Source organism: Pongo pygmaeus, chromosome 20 (genome assembly GCF_028885625.2).
Source record: "Pongo pygmaeus isolate AG05252 chromosome 20, NHGRI_mPonPyg2-v2.0_pri, whole genome shotgun sequence".
Taxonomy (NCBI): domain Eukaryota; kingdom Metazoa; phylum Chordata; class Mammalia; order Primates; family Hominidae; genus Pongo; species Pongo pygmaeus.
In genome coordinates, this window is record NC_072393.2 from 16,839,527 (window position 1) to 16,867,472 (window position 27,946).

At 48.1% G+C, this 27,946-nt stretch overlaps 1 protein-coding gene across 8 annotated transcripts in view; it reads right to left on the minus strand.

The window, feature by feature from the left end:
* Positions 1-27,946, minus strand: part of EPS15L1 (epidermal growth factor receptor pathway substrate 15 like 1) — a 117,141-nt gene that overhangs the window by 71,796 nt on the left and 17,399 nt on the right. For 6 of the 8 annotated variants that reach the window (XM_054465873.2, XM_054465874.2, XM_054465875.2 and 3 more), the window contains exons 2-8: positions 15,087-15,128; positions 14,801-14,890; positions 13,767-13,814; positions 10,687-10,782; positions 9,853-9,915; positions 7,293-7,418; positions 1,696-1,755 (exon numbers count right to left, since the gene is read on the minus strand). In XM_054465873.2, the coding sequence (XP_054321848.1) occupies positions 1,696-1,755; positions 7,293-7,418; positions 9,853-9,915; positions 10,687-10,782; positions 13,767-13,814; positions 14,801-14,890; positions 15,087-15,128 (525 nt within the window). The remainder of the gene's footprint in view (positions 1-1,695; positions 1,756-7,292; positions 7,419-9,852; positions 9,916-10,686; positions 10,783-13,766; positions 13,815-14,800; positions 14,891-15,086; positions 15,129-27,946) is intronic. The other 2 variants (XM_063658750.1, XM_063658749.1) reach the window with 1 other exon arrangement.

Here is a 27,946-nt window from a genome sequence, read left to right on the forward strand (position 1 = left end):
CCTAGGTGACAGAGTGAGACTCCCTCTCAAAAACAAAACAACAACAACAAAAAAACAAAAAGTCCACGTCGAGAGACACAAAGAGAGACGGAGGAACTGTTCTAGATTCCAGGAAACGAAAGACAAAGGACAACAGGATGTAACACACAGGACTGGGTTCTCTTTAGACACAACAGACATTTTTGGGACAACTGATAAAATCTGAGTAATATCCTGGGATTAGATAATAATAGATACGCTCATACAGAATATAAGGTGTATATATAGGATATAATGAAAACATCATAAATGCAATGCTATCATGTGAATTTCCTGATTTTGAAGTGGATAATGGTTATGTGTAAGAGAAGTCCTTGTTTTTAGGAAATATGCACTGAAGTGTTTGTGGATGAAGAGGCATCATGTCTGCAACTTAACTCTAAAATGGTTCACAGGAAAACTTCGTGCAGCAGTGGGGAGGGCGAGAGAGTTATGGAGGGAGGGAAGACAAAGATAAAACAAATGTAGTAAATTAGCGACACTGGGAAATTTGAGTGAAGGGTTTTCAAAAGAATTTTCTGTCGGAGGCCAAGGGGGGAGGTCGCTTGAGTTGAGTTCGAGGCTGTAGCAAGGGTGTTCACGTCACTGCACTGGAGCTGGGGTGACAGAACAAGACTCTGTCTCAAAAACAAAAAATAATTCTCTGTATTACAGGTTGAGTATCCCTTATCCAAAATGCTTGGGACCACAGGGTTTCAGTTCTGGAGTTTTCTGAATTTCTGAATGTGTGTATTACACTTACTGGTTCAGCATTACTAATCCAAAACTCCAAAATCTGAAATCCTTCAGTAAGCATTTCCTTTGAGTGTCATGTTGGTGCTCAAAAAATTTCAGATCTTGAAGCATTCTGGTTTCAGACTTTCAGATTAAGGATACTCAACCTGTACTGAAACTTTCCTACATACAAAGAACTATGTCAAGACAAACACTTAAAAAATGAAAGAAGGAAGGCTGGGTGTGGTGTCTCATGCCTGTAATCCCAGCACTTTGGGAGGCAGAGGCGGGCAGATCACTTGAGGCCAGGAATTCAAGACCAGCCTGGCCAATATGGTAAAACCCCATCTCTATCAAAAATACAAAAAAATTATCTGGCTGTGATAGAGTGCACCTGTAATTCCAGCTACTTGGGAGACTAAGGCATGGGAATTGCTTGAACCCGGGAGGCGGAGGCTGCAGTGAACCAAGATTGCACCACTGCACTCCAGCCTGGGTGACAGAGCAAGACTCCGTGTCAAAAAAAAAAAAAAAAAAGAAAGAAAGAAAGAAGGCCAGGCACAGTGGCTCACACCTGTAATCCCAGCACTTTGGGAGGCCGAGGCGGGTGGATCACGAGGCAGGAGATCGAGACCATCCTGGCCAAGATTGGGCCACTGCACTCCAGCCTGGCGATAGAGTAAGACTCCATCTCAAAAAAAAGAAGAAGAAAGAAAGAAAGAAAGAAAAGGGAAGGAAGGAAGGAGACAGAGAGAGAAAGAAAGAAAGAAAAAGAAAAAGGAAAAGAAAGGGAAAGGAAAGAAAGGAAAGGAAAGAAAAGAAAAGAAAAAAAAAAGAAAAGAAGAAAGAAAGAAACAAAGAGAAAGACAAACGAATCCAGCAACCCCTGCACACTGCACATTTCCTTCCTGGGCTGGGTGGAAAGGAAACAGCAGGACTTACCACAGCGAATTCATCTCGGTCCAAGTGCCCATCCTTGTCAATGTCACTGAGGTCCCAGACCTGCAAGGGAGAGACCAGCATGGGTTACTGTGGGAGGAAGGACTGGGTGAGAGTGAGACCACCTGCCGGAACTCAGACTCTCTGCCGTGGCACTCACTGGGCTCAGGACACGGCAGTCAATATACATTTCAGGACCAGTCCGCGAGTTCTCAGAAAAACCGTCACCTGTGAAGTACTGTCAACTACCAGATCCGTGGTCTGACAATCATCATGATTATAATCATATAGATGATAAGTTTAAAGGCTATACTTTAAACTTAGCCTGAGTTTCTTCTTTATTGTCTTACAGAGACATTAGAAAAGACAGCTTTGATTGAGTACAGGTGTTGCCCTAAACACCCACACTCCCTATGCTCACTCCTGCAAACCCCACCCCTCCCTTGCATTCTCAGCTGGGCAGGGCTGTGAGCTCATGTCTGAGCAGGTCTGTGGGTCTCATCTCCTCTCCCCAGCAGTGGATGGTGAGACAGGTGTCAGGCCACTCAGTGTGCTGAAGAGAAGGCAGGCAGGCATGGGTTCTGGAGCGTGCCTAAGACACGTGCAGATCTCAAGCACCATCACGCTTCCAGCTTCCTGACCCATGCCAGCCTTCCTGGATGGGCACAATGCCTGCCAGGCTAACGCTGGGCAGGCCGCCAGTCCCCGGATCTAAGCAGATGCCCGTGGCTCTATCCATGATGCTTCATATGTCAGCATCACCTCTCTCCAGCCAATCACCAGGGCTTCAGTCCATGAAGGTTTCTCACATCTGGTCCTCCTCTCCACCTCTGCTGCTGCATCCGAGGCTCAGGCCTCACCAGCCCGCACAGCCAAGAGCCTCCAGCTGGCCTCCCTGTCCCAGTCTTGTCCCTATGGCTACCACAGGGACTGCTCCAGAACACACACCTGACTCTGCCCCATCCTGCTCCTCAGCCTGGCAGATGGGGCCCCTATCACCTGGCTGCTGCTGAGCCCCTGACGGTAGCAGGTCCCTGCACCCCAACCCAGCCTCCACAGGGACCTCCACCTACTTTGCCAGGGATCCAGGACTCCAACAGGCCTTTCTGGCTCCACAGTCCTCCCTCAGCCCAGGGCTTCCCCACCTCGGCATTACTGCCTGTTAGCGCTGGATCATGCTCTGGGGTGTGGGCCATGCCGTGCACTGCAGGGTGTTGAGCAGCATTCCTGGCCTTGACCCACCAGATGCCAGCAGCACCCGACCTAGGTGTGACAACCAAAAATGTCCCCAGACATTGCCCAATGTCCCCTGGGGGGCGGAAGTGCCCAGGGGGAGCCCTGGCCCTAACTGGCATGCCAGGCTGCCTGAGGCCTCTGTGCCTTCACTCAAGCTGCCCACATGCCCAGACTTCCGCCAGAGTCCCCCTCACCCTGGAGGATGTGACCAGGGGCACCTCTTCTAGAAAGTCTTCCCCAGCTGCCCTGCTCCCCGTGCTCGAGTGGGTCAGGGGTCCTCCCCTCTACCACTGCCCTCACTGGGCCAAACTGTGATTATCAGGGATGCTGTGGAGGTGTCTAATGGACGGGGCAGGTGAAGAGGGCAGGCTCTGGGGACAGCTGCTCCAGAATGCACACTGGACCCTGCCCCACCCTGTCCGCAACAGGACCTCATCCCTTCTCCACCCTTCCACAACCGTGCGACCAAGGTGACTTCCCAACCACCCTGAAGATCTGCTTCCCCATCTGAAAAATGGGTGGTGGAGGGGTGTGAGACACAGTCCTTAACAGGAGGGCTGCAAGTGCTGGATGTGCGTCTTCATGCAGAGCACTAGGGCCCGGCCTGCACATACTAAGCTCTCAGTAAATAAGTCTCAGCATCTTAGCTATTACTTATTTGACTTCTTTGATGGTACCTAATCATCCCCACCTTCCCACTGCCCAGCACAAGGCATGGTCCACTGCAGGCTCTGAAAAATGCTTACTGAATGACTGACCAGATTCATGATGTGTGAGTGCCTGGATGCACAGATGGATGACAGCACGGATGCAAGTGCGCACGGATGAATGTATAAATATGGACACACAGGGACATGGCAGCATAGACGTATGGGCACAAAGACGCATGCACAGATGTGGATAAATACATTGCATGAGCATGTGCACACACAGATGAATGGATCATAGGGATGGGGAGGGACATGGGTGCATAGATGCATGGATACAAAGACGTATGCATGGCCGGGCGCAATGGCTCACGCCTGTCATCCATCCCAGCACTTTGGGAGTCCAAGGCGGGCGGATCACCTGAGGCCAGGAGTTCGAGACCAGCCTAGCCAATATGGTGAAACCCTATCTCTACTAAAAATGTACAAATTAGCTGGGCGTGATGGGGTGCACCCGTGGTCCCAGCTACTTGGGAGGCTGAGACAGAATTGCTTGAACCAGGGAGGCGGAGGTTGCAGTGAGCCAAGATGGCGCCAGTGCACTCCAGCCTGAGTGACAGTAAGACTTCATCTCAAAAAAAAAAAAATTTTTTTTTAAATAAATAATACTTACATTTATGATTAGATAGAAGGTATACGTTCTTTTTTTTTTTTTGAGACAGAGTCTTGCTCTGTCGCCCAGGCTGGAGTGCAGTGGTGTGATCTCAGCTCACTGCAATTTCTGCCTCCCAGATTCAAGCGATTCTCCTGTCTCAGCTTCCTGAGTAGCTGGGACTACATGAGCATGCCAACCACGCCCAGCTAATTTTTGTATTTTTAGTAGAGATGGGGCTTCACCATGTTGGCCAGGATGGTCTTGATCTTTTGATCTCGTGATCTGCCTGCCTCGGCCTCCCAACGTGCTAGGATTACATGCGTGAGCCACCGTGCCCAGCCAGAAGGAATAAGTTCTAAAGTTCAATAGCACAACAGGGGAACTATAGCTAACAATAATTTATCGTATCTTTCAAAGTCTTCCAGAAGAGAAGATTTGAATGTTCCCAACACAAAGAAAGGATCAGTGTTTGAGGTGATGGATATGCTAATCACCCTGCTGGGATCATTACACATTGTGTGCATGTATCAAACCACCACGTGGACCCCACACTACAACTATTATGTATCATCAAAAATAAAAATAATAAAACATAAAATAAAGCAAAACACGGTTGACTCTTGAACAACATGGTTTGTTGAACTGTGCAAGCTCACTTGTGCTCATATTTTTCTAACCAAACATGGATACAAAATACAGTAGTCGTGGGACGTGAAACCTGAATATACAGAGGGCTGACTTTTGTATCTGCAGGGCTGATTGCAGGACTTGAGTATGTGTACATTTTGGTGTATGATAGGGGCCCTGGAACCAATCCCCCTAAGTATACCAAGGGACAACTGTACTTTTAGTTAATAGAAACAAATTGAGGCTTTTAAAATTAATTAATTTGGTCAGGGACGGTGGCTCACGCTTGTAATCCTAGCACTTTGGGTGGCCGAGGCAGGTGGATCACCTGAGGTCAGGAGTTCAAGACTAACCTGACCAACATGGTGAAACCCCATCTCTATTAAAAATACAAAAATTGGCTGGGCATGGTGGCTCACACCTGTAATCCCAGCACTTTGGGAGGCCAAGGCAGGTGGATAACGAGGTCAGGAGATCCAGACCATCCTGGCTGACACGGTAAAACCCCATCTCTACTAAAAATATGAAAAATCAGCCGGGCATGGTGGCGGGCACCTGTAGTCCCAGCTACTCGGGAGGCTGAGGCAGGAGAATGGCGTGAACCCAGGAGGCAGAGATTGCGCCACTGTACTCCAGCCTGGGCAACAGAGAGAGACTCTGTCTCAAATAAATAAATAAATACAAATACAAATACAAAAATTAGCCGGCTGTGGTGGCGCATGCCTGTAATCCCAGCTACTTGTGAGGCTGAGGCAGGAGAATTGTTTGAACCCGGGAGGAAAGGTTGCAGTGAGTCGAGATCATGCCACTGCACTCCAGCCTGGGTGACAGAGCGAGACTCTGCCTCACAAAACAAAACAAAATAAAACAAAAAATTAATTATTATTTTTATTTTTTTAAACAGAGTCTCACTCCGGTTGCCCTGGCTGGAGTGCCATGGCACGATCTCAGCTTATTGCAGCCTCAACTTCCCAGGCTCAGTTGTGATTCTCCCACCTCAACCGCTAGAGTAGCTGGGACTACAGTCACGCACCACCACAACTGGCTAGTTTTTTGTATTTTTTTTTTTCAGTAGGGATGGGGTTTCACCATGTTGCCCAAGCTGGCCTCAAACTCCTGGACTCAAGTAATCTGCCTGCCTCAGCCTCCCAAAGTGCTGGGATTACAGGCATGAGCCGCCACACCAGCCTAAATTGAGGGTTTTTTGTTTTTTGGTTTTTTTTTTTGAGACAGAGTCTCGCTCTGTTGCCCTGGCTGGAGTGCAGTGGTGCGATCTCAGCTCACTGCAATCTCCACCTCCCGGGTTCAAACTATTCTCCTGCCTCAGCCTCCCAAGTATCTGGGATTACAGGCGAACACCACCACACCTGGCTAATTTTTGTATTTTTTTTTAGTAGAGACGGGGTTTCACCATGTTGGCCAGGCTGTTCTGGAACTCCTGACCTCAAGTTATCCACCCACCTCAGCCTCCCAAAGTGCTGGGATTACAGGTGTGAGCCACCGCACCAAGCCAAGACTTTCTTTAAAGAGAATGCATAAAATTTTTCCTAAATTTGCAGCAGAGTTGAAAATACTTTCACCTTAAGCTTTATAGGAAGAAAAAGAGTAATTAACAGTAGAAAAGAGCCAGGAGTGGTGGTATGCTCTTGCAGTCCCAGTTACTCCGGAGGCTGAGGTGGGAAGATGGCTTCAGTCCGGCAGTTCGAGACCAGACTGGGCAACACAGTGAGACCCCATCTCTAAAAACTCAAAAAAAGAAACAAAAAGGCCGGGTGTGGTGGCTCACGCCTGTAATCCCAGCACTTTGGGAGGCCGAGGCGGGTGAATCACGAGATCAGGAGTTCGAGACCAGCCTGGCCAACATGGTAAAACACCATCTCTACTATAAATACAAAATTAGCTGGGTGTAGTGGCATGCACCTGTAATCCCAGCTACTTGAGAGGCTGAGGCACGAGAATTGCTTGAACCGGGGAGGCGGAGGTTGCAGTGAGCTGAGATTGCGCCATTGCACTCCAGCCTGGGCAACAGAGCAAGACTCCATCTCATAAATAAATAAATAAATAAATAGACACAGACACACATTCCCACATTCAGCACAATGGAAAGGGGGAAAGCCCAGGTTGGGGAGCTTAAAACTGAGCTCTACTGGTCCCAAAGCCCCAGGCAGCAATTTCACTTCTGAGTCCACCTCCTCATCTGTGAAGTGGAAGGATTCTGGCACCGTCCCCAGGGACTGGGTGAACACTGTTAAGCCACATCCTAGGAAGCCCTGAGCCAGCTGGGGCTGGACCCACAGGAGCGCTGATGAAGCCCCTGATGGCACAGGGAGAAAACAGAGCAAGAGCCTCGTAAGCACCGTGGGGAAAGTGAACAGTGGCGCCCACACACAGCAGGGACACTGAGTGCAGAAGAACCAAGCCCGCGGCCCACTTACCCTGCCCAGGACATCAAGAGGCAGCTTTGAGTTCATGAGGACTGGCTTGACTTTGTCTCCAGAGAGCAAACCATTGATGGGCAAGAGGCTTTCAAAAATCCCATCAAATTTGGCCTTTTCTTCCACCTAGTTGGAAAGAAATAGCCCGAGTAAGTAGGAGAGCGCACCTGTGTGAGTGTCCAGACAGAGCTCTGACCAAAAGCCAAGTGAAAATGGCCATGGACCCATCATCACCCTTGGCTAAAAGCACAAAATGATCTTAGAACAGTCTTGGCCCCTTGGTTTCCAAAGTGAACATACGCCCTGAAGGAAATAACGTTGTGGCAACCTCGGATCTGGGAGCCAAGGTCCTCAGGAGGGAGGCCCTGGCCCCAGGTCTTGCCCTTTGTCCTAGCTGCTGCCTGAGTGGGGCAGTGTCTTTGCAGGGAGACAAAGATCAGTCTCACCTGCCTCTAAGGAGCCTACTTGTACCAGAAAGACAAAAGTGTGAGCAGATGTTAGTGCTTGAGCAAATAATTATCAAAATCAACTTAAAGTACAGGAAGTCCTCTGTTTTTTTTTTTCTTTTTTCTTTTTTTTTTTTTGAGACAAAAATCTCGCTCTGTTGCCCAGGCTGGAGTGTAGTGGCACAATCTCAGCTCACTGCAACTTCCGACTCCCAGTTTCAAGCAATTCTCGTGCCTCAGCACTCGTACCTCCCGAGTAGCTGGGATCACAGGCATGCACCACCACGCCAGGCTAATTTTTGTATTTTTTGTAGAGATGGGGTTTCACCATGATGGCCGGGTTGGTCTTGAACTCCTGGCCTCTAGTGATCCGCCTGCCTCGGCCTCCCAAAGTGCTGAGATTACAGGTGTGAGCCACCAAGCCCAGCCATATTCAGGAAGCCCTCCATTTCTAATGGTAAATAAATTAACACATAAATAGGAATAGCTCTTCATGAACAGAGGGAAGGTGCAGCATTAGGATGGGGAGTCACAGTTCCTGCTGTTCTGAAAGACACAGGGCAGGCAGCCCGTAAAAGGGGCCATGAGTGAGGCAGTGGCTTCCAGTCTGTTCCACCCTCCAAAGGAAACTTAACATTCCTGAACTGTACACTTAGAAATGGTTAAGATGGTAAATGTTACGTGATGTGTCTTTCACCCACAATAAAAACTTTTTAATTTTTAAAAGAGAAAAACCAAGACAGAGCCCTCAGTCACAGAGATGAGATCACCGGCAGACACCGCACGCTCTCACGGCTGTTGGTGCTAAGAAGCTGAGCGCTGCAGGTCTGTCTCGGGGGCCTGGGATCCTCTCCTGGCCATCGGACTTGCTGACTCAGTGCCTTCAGAAGCCCAGAAATGTTCACAATGGAAACAAACACTTGGCACTTCGGGCTTGTTCTTTCTGACTGTGGCTGCGAATGGAATGCAGAATCTCTCTCGACCACAGTACACCCCAATTACAGCGCCTGGTCCTGCGCTCCCTGACTCCTTTCTGCGAGGTCCCCAGGCCCCTCAGTCCCAGCTCTTCCAGTGAGGCCTGGACATAACCCCTGCTGGAAAAGAGCCATCACATTTTAAAGAATAAGATCTCTTGGCACTGTTTCCCATGACAAAGTAGCTCTTTTTCAAAGTCCACACAATGCGCATTGGTGACAGGGAGAAACTCTTCACCACAGTGATTGCCACTGGCAAAGTGCTTGATGACAGAGGTGACTGCATGACTCCTCGGTCACATGACATGTCTTCATGTCCTCTCCCTGCACAGATAACCCCACCCAGCCCACGACCTCTCCAAGAAGGGAACAAACCAACTGTGTAAACATGGGACGAAAGTGCTTGGGACCTTTATTTGATAGCCAGAGTGTTATTCATGTCAGGATTTATGCCACATAAACATGAGGAAATGTGACAGTCTGAAAGTGAAGGGAAGGTGAGGAGGCCTCACGTTATCTGGAGGGACCATGCTCACTTCCTTTAGAAGGAATTCTGTACTTAGAAGACAACTCTCGTTTTTTTCTTCTTTCTGGAAGCAGTAGCTTATCTTTCCAGCCACAACATCCTCTGTTTTAAAAATAACACTTCAAGTGCTGAGAGACGCTTTTCACAAAGCAATCAGAACATCAGGGAGGCAAGAATAGTAACATGCAAAGTGGCTGGAAAGAAGCAAGAAAGCAAGGGACACATTTGGGGGTCCACATGCTTGCAAGCTCTCACCGTTTCCTCTTCTATTCTGAATAACCAATACAAGCAGCAAAAACCACAGAATGTGACCTAAAGATGCAAGATTTAAACTGCAGCCCTTTAATAATCCAACTCCTGACACTTAGTTGTCCAGGTAGGCAACTCCCAATTCCAGTGAAGGGCCACAGCCTTTGTAAAAGGTGTTCATTAGAAGAGGTGTTTCATCCAAGTGCTGTGGCCACTCACACTGAGACAGAAGAGCTGACACAATCATCCTATAAAATGTTCTGAACAACATCAAACTAGAACAATTCCAGAACAATTCTAGAACAACTGCTGGAACAATTCTATCTGAAGGAGAGCCAAGGAGGGAGCTATTCCCGTTCACTTACCCTCACAGCCCAGTGGGCCTCTGCAGAGGGTGGTGTGACCATCAGAGGGCTGCTGGTGTCATGCTGAGAAGAGAGAGAAACATTCCTTTGTGGCTGGCACAGAATTAAATCATAGGTGGGTGGGTTTGCTGAAAAGGATACACGTTTCAAAGTGCTTTCAAAAAAGGGAAGACTTCACAAAGTTAAACACAGAATCACCACATGACCCAGCAATTCCACTCCTAGGTATTGACTCAAATGAATTAAAAACGGATGTCCAAACAAATCCTTGTACATGAATGCTGGTAGCAGCACTATTCACAACAGTCAAAAGGGTGGAAATAACCCACATGTCCAGAGAGATGAATGGATAAAGATGTGGTCCATCCAGTAAACGGAATATGGAAACACTGATCCATTCTACAACATGGATGAACCTGAAAACACGATACTGAGAGAGAGGCCGGACACAAAAGACCATGTTAGAGAATTCCATTGATAGGAAACGTCCAGAACAGGCAAATCCACTGACAGAAATAAAATTAGTGGTTGCCAGCGACTGGGAGGGGGAGACAAGGAGTGATTACTTAATGTGGATGGGGTCTCCTTGTGGGGGGATGAAAATGTTCTGGAGCTAGACAGAGGTAATGACGATACAACATTGTAAATGTACTAAATGCCACTGAATGGTTCACTTTAAAATTATTAATTTTCTATTATGTGAATTTCACCACAATAAAAGGGGAAGGCTAGAGAAAACATGGAGATATACATGCACATACACACATGCACATACACACACACACACACATCTGGTATTAGAAGAATGTGAACTTGAAGGACTTGGACACTCACAAATTTAGGCGGTGGCATGCTTAAATTCAGATTGCTCAAGGTAACTTCATGGCCACTCTGTGCACAGGCCACCAGTCTCAGTGCAACATAGAAACCCTGCAAGTTCAAAGAAAGGGAAGGAGTAAACAGCACATCACCAGAGAGGGTAGGGGGAACTGTCTCTAATAGCAGGCTTCAGGGAAAGAGGATGTCCACTTCAACAATGAAGACTGTCCGTGCAAAAACCCCTTGGAGCGTTGTGCTGAACTGGACTCACCTTGGGTACATCGCTTAAATGAATACACTAAAATGGACTTATCCTGGCCGGGTGTGGTGGCTCATGTCTGTAATCCTAGCACTTTGGGAGACCGAGGCAGGTGGATCACCTGAGGTCAGGAGTTCGAGACCAGCCTGGCCAACATGGCGAAACCTCATCTCTACTAAAAATACAAAAATCAGCCAGGCGTGGTGGCAGGTGTCTGAAATCCCAGCTACTTGGGAGGCTGAGGCAGGAGAATCGCTTGAACCCAGAGGGTGGAGGCTGCAGTGAGCCAAGATCATGCCACTTCACTCCAGGCTAGGCAAAAAGAGCAAAACTCCGTCTCAAAATAAATAAATAAAATAAAATAAAATGGACTTACTCCATTGCATTTGGAAATCTGTAAAATTTCAGATGCATGTATTTTCCAAAAACTATGAGCTCCCAACACTTTAGGAAATGTTAGGTTGTATAAAGCAACAAAGTTAAACATGGTTAAGGTTATGAATGATGGACCAAATATGTGCCGAATTTTTGTTTGTTTTAGAGATGGGGTCTTACTCTGTCACCCAGAGTGCAGTGGCGCAATCACAGCTCACTGCAACCTCAAACTCATGGGCTCAAGCGATCCTCCTGCCTCAGCCTCCTGTGTAGCTGGGACCACAGGTGTGCACCACTATGCCCAGCTAAGTTTTTATTAATTTTTTTAGAGGTGGGATCTCACTATGTTGCCCAGGCTGGTCTCAAATTCCTGTCCTCCTGCCTTAGCTTCCTGAGTAGCTAGGATTATAGGTATGAGCCACTGCACCTGGCTATGTGTTGAATTTTTTTAAAAGCAGTCTTAAATACACACGGTTGGTCAGAAACTCTTATCTGTGGTTCACCATGATCCCCTCGGCCTCGCTGAACAGAACATCCCCTGCCCACCCCCAGTGGCCTGACGTGGACCCCACCTAGACACCGGAAGGAAGTTGAACTAGGCTGTCAGGTGCCTCCCCTCCTAACCAAGGACCCACCACACACAGGCTCAGTGGACTTGTGAGGCATCACTTAGCTTGTTGTTTTTTTTTTTTTTTTTAATTAACTGGCCTAAGAACAGGGATACTTTTAAAGCTGTAAATACTGTTAACAGTTTTAAAAGTGTCTTCAAAGAGATAAGTGCTAGGACCGGCCTTTTCCAGCCTGCTGTCCTCAGAAGCCCTTGCAGAGTGTAGAGGATCATAAGAGGGTTTTGAGAAAAGGGGACCTTTCATCCCTGCAAGGTCTGAGAAAAGAGGAAAATTAATAAATAGTAAAGAAAAAAAGAAAAAGGAATTAAGTAAGTTTAGGGGAACTGCATTAAGCAAAGTCAAATTTCTTTTCCATAGGAATTCTCAGAACTTTTAACATGCAGACATGAGGCCGGGCACGGTGGCTCACGCCTATAATCCCAGCACTTAGGGAGGCCAAGATGGGAGGATTGTTTGAGCACAGGAGTTCGAGACCAAGCTGGGCATAGTGAGACCTTGTCTCTACAAAAAATAATAAAAATTAGCCAGGTGTGGCAGTGTGTGCCTGTGGCCTCAGGTACATGACAGGCTGAGGCAGAAGATCACTTGAATCCAGAAGATCGAGGCTTCAGTAAGCCGTGATCGCACCACTGCACTCCAGCCTGGGCAACAGAGCGAGAAAAAATAAAAAATAAAAAAACAAACAAAACCAAAAACATGCAGACATGCACCATGAACCTCAAAGAAGGGAGGTACAAGTGAAGGGGGCTTCCTGACAGACTGGATCACAAGTCATGGCACAGCACAAACAAGGTCTCTTCTAACAAAATGACCATCTACGACCACTTAAAATCACTTATAAGTACAAACTGAGTATTCCTCATCCCAAATGCTTGGGATCAGAAGAGTTTCAGATTTCAGATATTTTTTTTTTTTTTAAGATGGGGTTTTCACTGTGGAGGCTGAGGCATGAGAATCTTGTGAATCCAGGGGGCAGAGGCTGCAATGAGCCAAGATCATGTCACTGCACTCCAGCCTGGGCAAGAGTAAGACTCTGTCTCAAAAAAAAAAAAACCTCTGATTAAGGCCTTTAGTCAAAGTTACACCAATATCTACTTTGTTACATTAATAACACCAATGTGGCTGGGCGTGGTGGCTCATGCCCATAATCCCAGCACTTTGGGAGGCCGAGGTGGGCGGATCACCTAAGGTCAGGAGTTCGAGACCAGCCTGGCCAACATGGTGAAACACTATCTCTACTAAAAATACAAAAATTAGCCAGGCATGAAGGTTCTCGCCTCTAATCCCAGCTACTCCAGAGGCTGAGGCAAGGGAATCACTTGATCCTGGGAGGTGGAGGTTGCAGTGAGCCAAGACTGCACCACTGCACTCCAGCCTGGGCGACAGAATGAGACTCCATGTCAAAAAAATAAAAAATAACACCAATGTTATTTTCTGGCTCTGATCACTGTGCTGTGGTTATGTAAGACACCATCACTGGGGAGAGCTGGCAAAAGATACACAGGAACCCTCCAAGCTATTTGTGCAACTTCCACGAGAGACTGGTCCAAAATAAAAAGTTTGGACAACACTTTAATCACATGTAAGGTTACAAAACATTAAAAGAAAAATTAATTAATTAATTAATTAAAAGATACACTAGCCATGAAAGATGGCTCCAAGTGTTTAAAAGACCTTTATTTCAAAATGAAAACTTCCTGTGTTAAGTTTGACAGCTGTGCTCATGCCTAGTAATACTTGACAGTGGAGGAATGTGGAAGGAGCCGTGAAAGTCACCCAGCCTGGGGGCTCTGCCCAGCCCCTCCACTTGCTCTGTGTACATGTGTATATACCTGTTTGTCCAAGAACCCTTTACCTTCTGGGTCGGCCAAGTCCCATATCTGCGGAAACACAAAAATGCTCATAAGCATGACTGCTGATCACTGTCCATGTGTTAACAAAAACCAGAGCCGCCACCACCCCATCACTGGCCTTGCGGGGCAGGAGTGACTGTCCCCAGGTTATCCTGCAGATGAAGAGGCCAATTCAGAGCAGGTGAATGATCTGCCCAGGGGCGCACAGCCAGTCAGCGGCAGGGCCCAGAGGACATCTAGGTGCACTCAGCTCCCAAGCCAATGGTGTTTATGACACCCTTCTTCCCGCAACAAAAGTCCACAAGTGGCCAAGCACGGTGGCTCACGCCTGTAATCCCAGCACTTTGGGAGGCTGAGGTGGGTGGACCACCTGAGGTCAGGAGTGCAAGACCAGTCTGGCTAACACAGTGAAACCCTGTCCCTACTAAAAATACAAAAAATTAGCCGGGCGTGGTGGCAGGTGCCTGTAGTCCCAGCTACTCGGGAGGCTGAGGCAGGAGAATGACGTGAACCCAGGAGGTGGAGCTTGCAGTGAGCTGAGATCACGCCACTGCACTCCAGCCTGGGCGACAGAGCGAGACTCCGTCTCAAAAAAAAAAACAAAAAAATTAGCCAGGTGTGGTAGTGTGCGCGCCTGTAATCCCAGCTATTCGAGAGCTGAGGCAGGAGAATCACTTGAACCCGGGAGGAGGAGGTTGCAGTGAGCTCAGATCGCACCACTGCATTCCAGCCTGGGCAACAAGAGCGAAACTCTGTCTCAAAAAAAAAAAAAAGTCCACAAGCTATCAAGACCCCAAAAGTACTCGGGTTTCTTGTCTGCTACCAAAGTAGTGGTGGGGGCTGCCATCTGGGCGTTTGGATCCACCAGCTGCAGCCTGAGAGGTCTGCAGTGACCAGGCCATTCCCCAGGAGGCCCAGGCCCATGGAAGGAGGCCTGCACAGGCTGGCCCTGACCTGCAGGGGGAGCTGTGAGGGCAGCCACAGAAGAGAAATCACTATTCATCTTCACATACCTTCCCAAGGATAATGTCCGAGAGGCCAGACTTCTTTAGAAAAAGCGCAGCTTCACTCGCCCCCACCCTCCCTGTGTATGCCGGATCGACCTGAGATGGGAGAGCAAGAGGCAAAATAACTTTTCAGCAAATGCAGCAGCAGGTGAAGCGGCACCCACCACGCTAACTATCCGCTGACAGTGAACAGAAAAGGACAAAAGGCCGCTCAGCCGGGCTTCTATTCTGTACTGTGCTTTCAGCTCAGGCATGTTCTAGTTCCATCTGAAAAGACATCAGCTAAACTCACCTGCTTGTAATAAGATTCATACAACGAATTTCCAGTGGGAATCTGTAAACGAAACCACAGATATTGGTCAAAAGTGAACACACCCCCCCTTGGGGAAAAAAAGGGTTGCTCCCTCAATTTTGTCATGACCAAAATATACGATGATAGAGTCAAAATCCTCTGAACACAGAATTCAGTTTGTCTTCAGACACAGATATTATTATGCTTACCTGATTTAGAAAAAGTAAGCCTAATGTTCTTTAATAAATCCTGATTCTAGGGCAAACAATACAGTCACTCAGGAAACAGCAGCAGCAGCCCAGTGTCAATTTCCATTCACTGAGCAAAGGGATTTCAGCTCCTGGAGAGCTCAAAGGGAAAAGACACTCTATCCTCTGAGATTGTTCTCTGGCTCCGGAATCAGAAAAAAAGTTTCCACGCGTTATCATGAATCACCGGGCCTGCAAGCTTTCGACCAGTTTCCCTGGCCTGGGTCTGGTTCTCAACCATCCCATCCATCCTCCTCCAGCTACCTGAGTGCTCAGAGACGCACACTGACCAGCCCGTGCCCGGAGAGCGCCGGCCCGTGACTGTTTCCACCACGGCAGGAAGGAAGTGCAGTGTCCTCAGCTTGGCACTGAAGATATTCCACTTCCCGACACCTCAGAACCCCAAGACACTTCCCCATCTAGGGTCACGCAGCTAATCGGGGCCACCAGAGGCCACACCTGGATCCAGCCTGGCTGGCGGCCAAGTCCAGACACTTCCCACTGTGTCCTGACCTCTGCCAGACGTCTCCCAGGAAAGGGGAGGGACACCCAGGGGAGTGTGCCAACCTGGTGGGGAATTATGCAGTCCCTGAAATGCTGGCTGTAAAAGTTTACGTGTGTTGGTGTTTTAGTGAGTGAGGTGAAAAAAGAGCACACAAACCTGCCACTGATGTAATAAGCGATAAAAGTGAAGAATGCACAATGACACCTAATTATACAGAATGGGTGTGTAAACAGCTAAAGAGAATAGAACTGGGCAGGGAAAAGAGGACTGTCTTGGGGAAGGATTACAGTGTTTATCCAACAAATTCTTGGACTGCTGTTGTACGATTTCTCACAATGAATAAAACCAGGGGGACGTAGACTCCTTCCAGTTATAGTCATTGGATTTGAACCAATATGCACCCACCACTTGCATATTGTTGTGCTACAAAAGGTCATTTCAAGCTAAAAATAACGCCCGGGCCGGGCGCAGTGGATCACGCCTGTAATCCCAGCACTTTGGGAGGCCAAGACAGGCAGATCACCTGAGGTCAGGAGTTTGAGACCTGGCCAACATGACAAAGTGAGACCCCATCTCTACAACAAATACAAAAATTAGCCAGGCGTGGTGGCGTGCACCTGTAATCCCAGCTACTTGGGAGGCTGAGGCAGGAGAATCGCTTGAACCCAGGAGGCGGAGGTTGCAGTGAGCCGAGATCATACCACTGCACTCCAGCCTGGGTGACAAGAGTGAAACTCTGTCTCAAAAATAAAAAGAAAAAAAAATAATAATGCCCGGATTATGGTCAGCGTCTCTGGGGGACGCCAACACCTGTGAATGTATAAAGAAGTGAAAGTTGTAATCCCAAACAGCACTTTGGGAGGCCGAGGCAGGCAGATCACGAGGTCAGTAGCTCAAGACCAGTCTGGCCAACATAGTGAAACCCCCCGTCTCTACTAAAAATACAGAAAATTAGTCAGGTGTGGTGGTATGCACCTGTAATCCCAGCTACTCAGGAGGCTGAGACAGGAGAATTGCACTAATCTGGGAGGCAAAGATTGCAGTGAGCCGAGATCGCGCCACTGCACTCCAGCCCAGGCAACGGTGCGAGACTCCGTCTCAAAAAAAAAAAAAAAAAAAAAGAAGTGAAAGTACAGAGAAAACTACCAAGACAAAATGAAAATAGAAGGAAAATAGCATAAAGATCTGAAAGGGGAGAGGGAAAAAGTCAAAAAAAAAAAAAAAGAGAAAAAGAAAGGGAGAAACACTGAAAAGGTAGAAAAAACTAGAATAACATGAAAAAGCAAGAAAAGCCAGAGATTTAGGAGCCATCATTTTAAAACAGACAAAGACATCATGGAAAAGACTTAGGAGGTAAGTGTGTATAGCAACAGCAGCCCCCGGATGGCTGCCCCCCTCGTGCTTGGAGGCAGTGACACCATTCCTGGGGGAGGGGTACAGGAAGGAGTGGCTGTCACCCTTAGCATCTTACAACCTCATTAGATGACAGTGTCCAGCCATCACACCTGTGTCACCTTCTGGGTTCAAACTCCAGCTTATTTCCAAAATATGTCTCCCCAGAGGAAGAAGACCCACAGAAAGGAGGCCAAGGCAGGCAGGCTGTTTGTCACCTGTCAGTAAAGGTGACAGTGGTCAGGTCTAGGCAGCAAACAGCACATCGCCTGCCATGGGTTCACAGACTCCAGAGGCCCTCACTTCAGATGACAAAGGTGCCCTTCCTGCCAATGATCAGAGAGGTCCGGATCTGAAGCACATTTCCAGTCGAGTTTTTTTTTTTTTTTGAGACAGGGTCTTGCTCTGTCACCCAAGCTGGAGAGCAGTGGTGCAATCTCAGCTCATTGCAATCTATGACTCCTGGATTCAAGCCATTCTCCTGCCTCAGCCTCCCGAGTAGCTGGGACTACAGGTGCGTGCCACCATGCCCAGTTAATTTTTGTATTTTCAGTAGAGGCGAGGTTTCACCATGTTGGCCAGGCTGGTCCTGACCTCAGGTGATCCGCCTGCTTTGGCCTCCCAAAGTGCTGGGATTACGGGCGTGAGCCACCACGCCCAGCCCTAGGCGAGTTTTTTAACGATCTCATGGGAAGCAAGGGAAAGAGGTTTCCAAGCTACTGTGATTCCAGTGGAAAAAAAAGAGTTTCAGTCTTTGAGGCATGCAGGGTTATTAAATATCTGCTCTACTTCCCAGGCGCTAATGAGCAACAAGATCCGCAACCGAGAGAAACAAGGCCTGGACTAATCCAGAAGAGTTGCTGAAGGATACAGCCCAGAGCTCCAGCCTCTGCCCATCCATGCTAAAGGCCCATCTGGCTCGAACACTTGATGACCACCGGGTGTCACTCTCAAAAGACCTACAGCTGAGGGAAAGCCCAGGGAGTGTGGCTCAACCACTGCTCATCACCACGGGAGTCCATCTGGGTAACCTGGAACAATGACAGTGGTCAGAGGTTTTGATCTAATTACACATATGTCAGGTTTTGCATATGCAAAAGCAGAAGGGGGAAGAAAGAAGGTAAAGCACCAGGCCCCAACTGCCACTTCCTCTTATGCCAGGCTTCTTCCCGGGAACAATGGAGTCACACCTGCACGCTGCCCTGATATGTCATTGCGACAGAACTGAAGACACATGTTGCTAATGACATGAATCCCCAGCCCCAGGCAGTCTGTCACTGGCCCCTGTGCAGAGGCCTCTTGGCCCCCAAAAGGAAGATTCACAGCTACTGGGAAAGAGCCCTCTGTGTGCTGAGAGCAGCCTCTGGAGCTGCCCACCCATGTCTGACCCCAAAGTGAGCCTGGGGCCAAGCCCGAGGCAAAGGCAGAGAGGGGACGCACCAGGGGATGAGGACTGCAGCGTAAGAGGCTGCAGGTGGCACCAGGATGGCTGTAGGAATGGAAGGAAGTGCGGCAGAGCTGACCCGATGGTGTTCTCCTGACCCAGCCCACTGTGCTGAGAAGATGCCATCTTCGCCTCTGCAGTGTGTGAATTATTGATGAGGTTCAGTGTAGCTTTCAGCTCAGTCTTTCAGTTGCTCTTCCTAACTCAAAATGCTAAGGGACAACATGCAAAGTTCCTGTGGCCTCCTCACTTATCCTCCAGCCCAGAAACAATTTACAAGTGGGATGACAGAGAGAGGGGCACACGGAGAAGGACAAGTTCACATCCTTCTGCTCTGAAGGCTTTAAAACACCACAATTCACACAAGCGCCTGTAACTGTAACCCAGGACAACAGCAGTTGAGATGGAGAAACTCAGCAGAACCAACTCAGAGGAGAAACTGTCTCAGGATTGTGTTCTAACGACTCCTAAGCAGAGTTCACCCAACTCTGATCCCTGCACGTGGCCAAGGGCAGGATGCCTCCTACATCTTCATGCCTGGCTGCCTCCTGCCCAAACTCTCTCACTCTGCTATCAAAGTACGTGCTCTTGCGCAAAACAAACCAATGATCATCAGCCTTGGTTCAAAATGACTTTTGGAAAGCAATCCATTTTCACTGTAAAATGTTCAGAGAAGTACCTATAATCCCTTGTTTCCTATCCAGTACCTCTCATACTCCCGACAATGCTAAAGGGCAGGTAATATTACTAGTCCAGTTGACACGTGGGGAAACTGAGTTTGCCCCACTCAGGACCACAACAGCCAATGAGCAACAGTCAGTGAAGCACCCAGGACGGGTGGTCCTGGAGCCAGACCTTCACCTACTGTGCACCCTGTAATGACAGCCCAGGTGTCACAGGGCTGGGCACCAGACCACAGGACAGCCTCATGCATATGCTGGCCTGGGAAAATGCACGTCTGTGATGACGTGCTGGAGCATTTTATTAAACAGAAGAGGTCAAAAGGCAACACTCGATTTGAGCATATAAATGGACTTGAAAGCCAGTGTTTTCGATGACCTGCCATTTCCCCAGGAAAGCTGAGACCCCATAATGGCTGTGTTTTTCAATGCCACTACCAAGTTTTGCAGGAAGTTAGGCAGATAACACTGAAACACATCTCAGTCTGAGTTCCTACTTAGAAAAACATACGGATGCAAAAACATAGCCCGGAGTAGAGCTTGCTTGATAATCCCTCCATTTCTGCCTTCCCCTTAGAGGCCCCCACAGGCCTTGCACAACCATCACCCGATGTGAGCCCAGCCCTCCCGGCAGGCCAGCCCACATTCTGCGGGTGAGGTAACCTGGCTCAGTCATGTGGCAAGCACGTGGCAGAACTGGGACTTGACTCAAAACATTCAAAAGGCATCAGGGAAACGCTGGGGCATGTTTAACCTTCCTGGACTGGATGGGCAGCTCTCTCCAACTGCTCCATCAGAGGTTTCTACACCAGAGCTAAGGTAAATGTTACCAAGAGAAGGACAAGACTTGGCAAGTGAAAAGAGAGCTTTTCCAAATCACAAGGAAAAAGACATCTCAATTAAAAATGAGCAAAGAGAAGAGAGAGGCAATTCAGAAAGAAGAGATGCAGCAAAGTTAGAAAGAAAACGTTCCATCTCACTAGTAATTTAACTATTACAGGGCCAGGCACGCTGGCTCACATCTGTAATCCCAGCACTTAGGGAGGCCGAGTTGGGTGGATCACCTGAGGTCAGGAGTTCAAGACCAGCCTGGCCAACATGATGAAACCCCATCTCTACTAAAAATACAAAAATTAGCCAGGCATGGCAGCAGATGCCTGTAATCCCAGCTACTCAAGAGGCTGAGGCAGGAGAATCCTTGAACCTGGGAGGCGGAGGCTGCGGTGAGCCAAGATCACGCCACTGCACTCCAGCCTGAGCGACAGAGCGAGACTTCATCTTCAAAAAAAAAAAAAAGGCAGAGAGCTAAAACAATTCTAAAAAAGAATTTAGTGGAAAGAGTCAGTCTACCTGATTTCAAGACTCACTCTATAGCTAGAGTAGTTAAGACAGTGGAGTATTGGCAGGGGGCGGGCACAGATAGTAATGCACAGAACAGAATGGAGAATCTGAGAAACAGACACACAGATATGCCCAGTGGATTTCTTGACAAAGGTGCAAAAGTATTTCAGGAGGAAGGACAGCCTTTCCACAAAGGGCGCTGGAGCAATCGGCATCCATAGGAAAAACATGGGCCTCGAACTAAAAGTCTTATGCCTCGTACAAAATGTAACTCAAAATGGATCATGAATTCAAATGTAAAACATAATCCTGAGGATCTAGGGCAAGGCAAAGAGGTCTTGACACCGAAAGCCCGATTCATAAAAGGAAAGATTGGCAGACAAACTTTATGTTTGCACTGTGAAAGAGCCACGTAAGGCCTGGAGTGGTGGCTCATGCCTGTAATCCCAGCAGTTTGGGAGGCTGAGGCAGGAGGATCACCAGAGGTTGGGAGTTCAAGACCAGTCTGACCTACATGGAGAAACCCCATCTCTACTAAAAATGTAAAATTAGCCAGGCATGGTGGCGCATGCCTGTAATCCCAGCTACTCGGGAGGCTGAGGTAGGAGAATCGCTTGAACCCAGGAGGCAAAGGTTGAGGTGAGCCTAGATCACACCATTGCACCATTGCACTCCAGCCTGGGCAACATGAGCAAAACTCCATATTAAAAAAAAAAAAAAGGGGGGCGGGGGGAAAGGCCGGGCAAGGTGGCTCACACCTGTAATCCCAGCACTTTGGGAGGCCGAGGCAGGTGGATCACCTAGGGTCAGGAGTTCAAGAACAACCTGGCCAACATGGCTAAAAACACAAAAAAAATTAGCTGGGTGTAGTGGTGTGCACCTCTAATCCCAGCTACCCAGGAGGCTGAGCCAGGAGAATTGCTTGAACCCAGCGGGCAGAGGCTGCAGTGAGCCAAGATTGTGCCACTGCACTCTAGCCTGGGTGACAGAGCAAGACTCCGTCTCAAAAAAAAAAAAAAAAAAAAAAAAAGCCAGATAAAAAGATGAAAAGGCAAGCTACAGACTAGAAAGAAAGGTTTGCAAAGCACATATCCAACAAAGGACTACTATCTAAAATATATACTAGGGAGCTCTCAAATTCAATAGCATAAAAAAGAAAACAATCAAATTAGAACATGGGCAAGCCAGGCGTGGTGGTGCGTGCCTGTAGTCCCAGCACTTCAGGAGGCCAAAGCAGGAGGACTGCTTGAGCCCAGGAGTTCAAAACCAGCCTGGGCAACATAGTGAGACCCCATCTCTACATGAAATTAAAAAACTAGCCAGGCATGGTGGTGCACACCTGTAGTCCCAGCTACTCAGGAGGCCAAAGCAGGAGGATTGCTTGATCCCAGGAGTTCAAGACCAGCCTGGGCAACATAACAAGATCTGATTTCTTAAAAACAAAAAAAAAAAAAAAAAAAAACACGAAGAAGAAAAGAACATGGGCAAAAGATCTGAAGGCAAAAAGACATTTTACTGAAGAGGAAATATAGCAGATGGCAAATAAACATACGAAAATATGTTTAACATCATTAGTAAATAGGAGAATGCAAATTAAAACCACAGTGAGATGCCACTGCACGCTATCAGAGTGGCTAAAATAACAAATAGTGACAACATCAAATGCTGGTGAGGATGCAGGGACACTGAGCCACTCATACACTGCTGATGGGAAAGTAAAAAGGTACCGTGACTCTGGAAACAGACTGGCAGTTTCTTAAAAAAACAACAACAAAAAAAACTAAACACAACACGAAACTACCACATGAACCAGCAACTGTCCTGGGCATGTACCCGAGAGAAATGAAGAGTGATGCTCATACCACATCCTGTATGCAGTGTTGGCCACAGCTTTATATGTCACTGCTCCAAACTGGTAACATCCCGGATGTCCTCCAATAAGTGAGTGGTTCAGCAAACTGTGGTCCAAGCAAACCATGGAATACTACTCAGCAAAGAAAAGGAATGAACGGCTGACACACACGCAATAATCTGGATGAATCTCCAGAGAATTATGCTGAATGACAAAGGTCAAACCTCAAAGGTTACATACTGAATAATTCCATTAGATAACATCATTAAAATGATAAAATTGTAGAAATGAATAGAGTGGTGGTTGCCGGGGATAAGGAAGAGACGGGCTGGGAGGGAAGTGGGTGTGGCTATAAAAGGGCAACAGGAGGGACATGTTCTGTACCTGGCTATCAACAAGACCCTATCTCTACAAAAAAAAAAAAAAAAAAAAAAAAAAAATAGCCAAGCATGGTGGCACAGCCTCCTACTCAGGAGGCTGAGGCAGGAGGATCACCTGAGCCCAGGAGTTCAAGGCTGCAGTGAGCTATGATCGTGCTACTGCACTCCAGCCTGGGCAACAGAGCTGTCTCTTAAAAAAGAAAAAAAAGCTTTCAAACCTCGATTCTGTGCTCTGACGCCCTCCTCAGTCCATGTCATTCACCTTGCTGCTTTGCTGAATGTCTAAACTCTCAGGGGTGGTTCTATTGCTTATCGGTTCCTCTCCAGGGCAGGGAATGCATGCCTTACCTCTGTGCCATGCCCCACTGCAGGCCCTGAGTTCTATCTGGGCTGGATGGAGGCCCTGAGCCCCAGGCATGTCCATCTTCTTTTTTTTTTTTTTTTTTTTGAGACAGAGTCTCGCTTTGTTGCCCAGGCTGGAGTGCAATGGTGTGATCTCGGCTCACTGCAACCTCTGCCTCCCCGGTTCAAGTGATTATCCTGCCTCAGCCTCCCAAGTAGCTGGGATTACAGGTGCATGCCAACACACCTGGCTAATTTTTTGTATTTTTAGTAGAGACAGGGTTTTACCATGTTGGCCAGGCTGGTCTCGAATTCCTGACCTCAGGTGATCACCCGTCTCGGCCTCCCTAAGTGCTGGGATTACAGGCGTGAGCCACCACGCCTGGCCAGGGCATGTCCAACTTCTGCTGGTCTCGCAAGGTGGTCATTTGGGTCCCCAGAGAATCCAGGACTCTTCCTTCAGATCCTGAACATAGCCATCATTATCAATATCCCGGATGCAACACTGTACCACCATTATGCAAATGTTACTTCAGAGGAAACTGGATAAATGGTAGACTCTTTTTTTTTTGAGACAGAGTCTCGCTCTGTTGCCCAGGCTGGATGGCAGTGGTGCGGTCTTGGCTCACTACAACCTCCGCCTCTCAGGTTCAAGCAATTCTCCTGCCTCAGCCTCCCGAGTAGCTGGGATTACAGACACCCACCACCGTGCCCGGCTAATTTTTATACTTTTAGTAGAGACGGGGTTTCACCATGTTGGCCAGGCTGGTCTTGAACTCCTGACCTCAGGTGATCTGCCTGCCTTGGCCTCCCAAAGTGCTGAGATTACAGGCATGAGCCACCGCGCCCGCCCAGACTCTCTAACAAGTGCAAGTGAGTCTACAATCCTCTCAAAATGAGAAGTTTTGTTTTTTCTTTAGAGACTTAGGAAACCTAATGACCAAATGCAAGGTGACATTTGCAGACAATCAGGGAAATGTGAATATGGTCTTGGTATCAGATAATACCAAAGGCGTTATTATTAATTGTGTAAGGTGTGATACAGCATTGTGGTTATGTAAAGGAAAATGGTCTTAACTGTTAGAGGTGCATGTTGAAATACAATTTCTTTTATTATTTATTTATTTATTTATTTGAGATGGAGTCTTGCTCTGTCGCCAGGCTGGAATGCAGTGGTGAGATCTCCACTCACTGCAAGCTCCGCCTCCCGGGTTCACGCCATTCTCCTGCCTCAGCCTCCCGAGTAGCTGGGACTACAGGTGCCAGCCACCTCGCTCGGCTAACTTTTTTGTATTTTTTAGTAGAGACAGGGTTTCACCGTGTTAGCCAGGATGGTTCAATCTCCTGACCTCATGATCCACCCGCCTCGGCCTGCCAGAGCGCTGGGATTACAGGCATGAGCCACCATGTCTGGCCTACAATTTCTAAGATTAAAAAAAACAGGCCAGGCGTGGTGGCTCACACCTGTAATCCTAGCACTTTGGGAGGTTGAGGCAGGTAGTTACCTGAGGCCGGGAGTTCAAGACCAGCCTGGGCAACATGTTGAAACCCTGTCTCTACCAAAAATACAAAAAAATTAGCTGGGTGTGGTGGCGTGAGCCTGTAATCCCAGTAACTCTGGAGGCTGAGGCAGGAGAAATGCTTAAACCCAGGAGGCGTAGGTTGCAATGAGCCGAGATCACGCCACTGCACTCCAGCCTGGGCTACAGAGTGAGACTTCGTCTCAAAAAAAAAAACAAACAAAAAAAAACACAACAGGTGGCTGGTTGCGGTGGCTCACGCCTGTCATCCCAGCACTTTGGGAGGCCGAGGCGGGTAGATCACCTGAGGTCAGGAGCTCTAAACCAGCCTGGCCAATATGGTGAAACCCCGTCTCTACTAAAAAGATAAAAATTAGCCAAGCGTGGTGGTGTGCACCTGTAATCCCAGCTACTCAGGAGGCTGTGGCAGGAGAATCACTTGAACCCGGGAGGCAGAGGTTGCAGTGAGCCGAGATTATGCTACTGCACTCCAGCCTGGGCAACAGGAGTGAAACTCCATCTCAAAAAAAAAAAAAAAACAGGAGCCAGAGCCAGGTGTAGTGGCACTCGCCTGTAGTCCCAGCTACTCGAGAAGCTGAGGTAGGAGGATTGCCTGAGGCCAGGAATTCCAGGCTGTAGTGAGCTATGATCACTGGGCCTGTGAATAGCTACTGCACTCCTGCCTGCACAACACAGCAAAATGTCATCTGAAAAAAACAAAACAAAACCTAAGAACTAAAAATATACGTAGGTGGGGGAAAAGATCAAAGGGTGGTACAAAGAAATCTGCAAAATATTGATAACTATTGTAAATGGGCAGTGGGTACATGGGAATTCATTAAACCCTTCCCTCTACATTTATTTTATTTTATATTTATTTTTATTTATTTATTTTTTTTTTGAGATGGAGTCTCGCTCTGTCCCCCAAGCTGGAGTGCAGAGGCGTGATCTCGGCTCACTGCAAGCTCTGCCTCCCGGGTTCACGCCATTTTCCTGCCTCAGCCTCCTGAGTAGCTGAGACTACAGGTGCCCGCCACCATGCCCAGCTAATTTTTTTGTATTTTTCTTAGTAGAGACGGGGTTTCACCGTGTTAGCCAGGATGGGCTCGATCTCCTGACCTCATGTTCCGCCCGCCTCGGTCTCCCAAAGTGCTGGGATTACAGGTGTGAGCCACCACGCCCAGCCTTTATTTTATTTTTCATAGAGACAGAGACTTGCTCTGTCACCCAGGCTAGAGTACAGTGGTGCCACCACAGCTCACTGCAGCCTCAACCTCCTGGACTCAAGGATCCTCCTTCCTCAGCCTTCCAAGTAGCTGGGTCTATAAGTGCATGCCACCACACCCAGCTAATTACTATTTTTTATTTTTTGTAGAGACGGTGTCTCGCTTTGTTGCCCAGGCCAGTCTCTAATTCCTGGGTTCAAAAGATCTTCCCACCGGGGCCTCCCACGGTGCTGGGATTATAGGTGTGAGCATGCCCAGCCATCGACTTTTAATGTGTTTAAAGGCCATTTGGGCTGGGCACAGTGGCTCACGCCTGTAATCCCAACACTTTGGGAGGCTGAGGCGGGCAGATCACGAGGTCAGGAGATCGAGACCATCCTGGCTAACACGGTGAAACCCCGTCTCTACTAAAAATACAAAAAATCAGCCCGGCGTGGTGGCGGGCACCTGCAGTCCCAGCTACTCGGGAGGCTGAGGCAGGAGAATGGCGTGAACCCGGGAGGCGGAGCTTGCAGTGAGCCGAGATTGCGCCACTGCACTCCAGCCTGGGCGACAGAGCCAGACTCCGTCTCAAAAAAAAGAAAAAAAAAAAAAACGACCTATCGGGTACTATGTTCACTACCAGGGTGACAGGATCCGTATTCCAAACCTCAGCATCATGCAATACTCTCCTGTAACAAATATGCACATGTACTCTCTGTATCTACAATAAAAAAGGCTGAAATCCAAGAAAGAAAAAAGAATTTCTATTAAAAAAAAAAAAGGCCATTTGATGTGCTTCTGCCTTGGCAAGGACCCTACTGGCACAAGCTGCATAAGGTTTAAGTGTGACAAATGAGGACAGCTTGGTGACAGGATCATGCTTCTGTCAAACAATACAAACTGGCATTCCTTTAGAACACACACAAGTGTGCCCTACCATGGCTACAAGGTCTGCTCCTGGGACACTGAGAAGTGATGCAGGAGTGGGGGAAGGGCAAGAGGGTTCGCTGTTTTCCCCCCTTGAGGGCACAGATGCAGACTGCGAGGCACTGGAAACAGCAGAGGACTGGTTAAGCTGCTAATAAATTGCTGAGTCTCCATGGGACAGAATAAATACCTTACAGCAGTCAAAACAGCAGAATGTTTACAAATGGGGTCCAATCTTCAACAGCTTGCTAAATGAGAAGGGTGCAATCTAGCAGGTACAGTGTGACCTGGCTTATAAGCACATGGTATCCTATCGCCCCGTTATCGGAACCTGGCAGGACAAGGCCATGCTTACCAGGATTTCTACGGGCCAGCTAGTTTGCTTCCTCATGGCTTCCTATGTTCCCTGGTGTACTATGTCAGCATGAGCTGCTTTTGTAAATTAGACAGAAATAGAAAGATGTGCAAGGAAAAGCAGGATCTGAAGGAATTTTCACGGATTCTCCCCGGGGACCCAAATGAGTGCCTTGTGAGACCAGCAGAAGACGAACATGCTCGGGGCTCAAGGACTCCATCCAAACCAGACAGAACTCAGGGCCTACAGTGGGGCATGGCACAGGGGTAAGGCCTGCAGTCACTGCCCTGGAGAGGAACCAACAAGCAAGAGAACTGCCCCGAGCATTTAGACACGGAGCAAAGCAGCAAGGTGAATGACATGGACCAGGAAGGGCGTCAGAACACAGAATCAAGGTTTGAAAGCTTTCTTTTTTCTTTTTAAGAGACAGCTCTGGGCCAGGCATGGTGGCTCACACCTGTAACCCCAGCACTTTCGGAGGCTAAGGTGGGTGGATCACCTGAGGTCAGCAGTTTGAGACCAGTCTGGCCAACATGGTAAAAGCCTGTCTCTACTAAAAATATAAAATTAGCCAGGTGTGGTGGTGCACACCTGTAATCCCAGCTACTTGGGAGGCTGAGGCAGGAGAATCGCTTGAACTAGGGAGGCAGAGGTTGCAATGAGCCA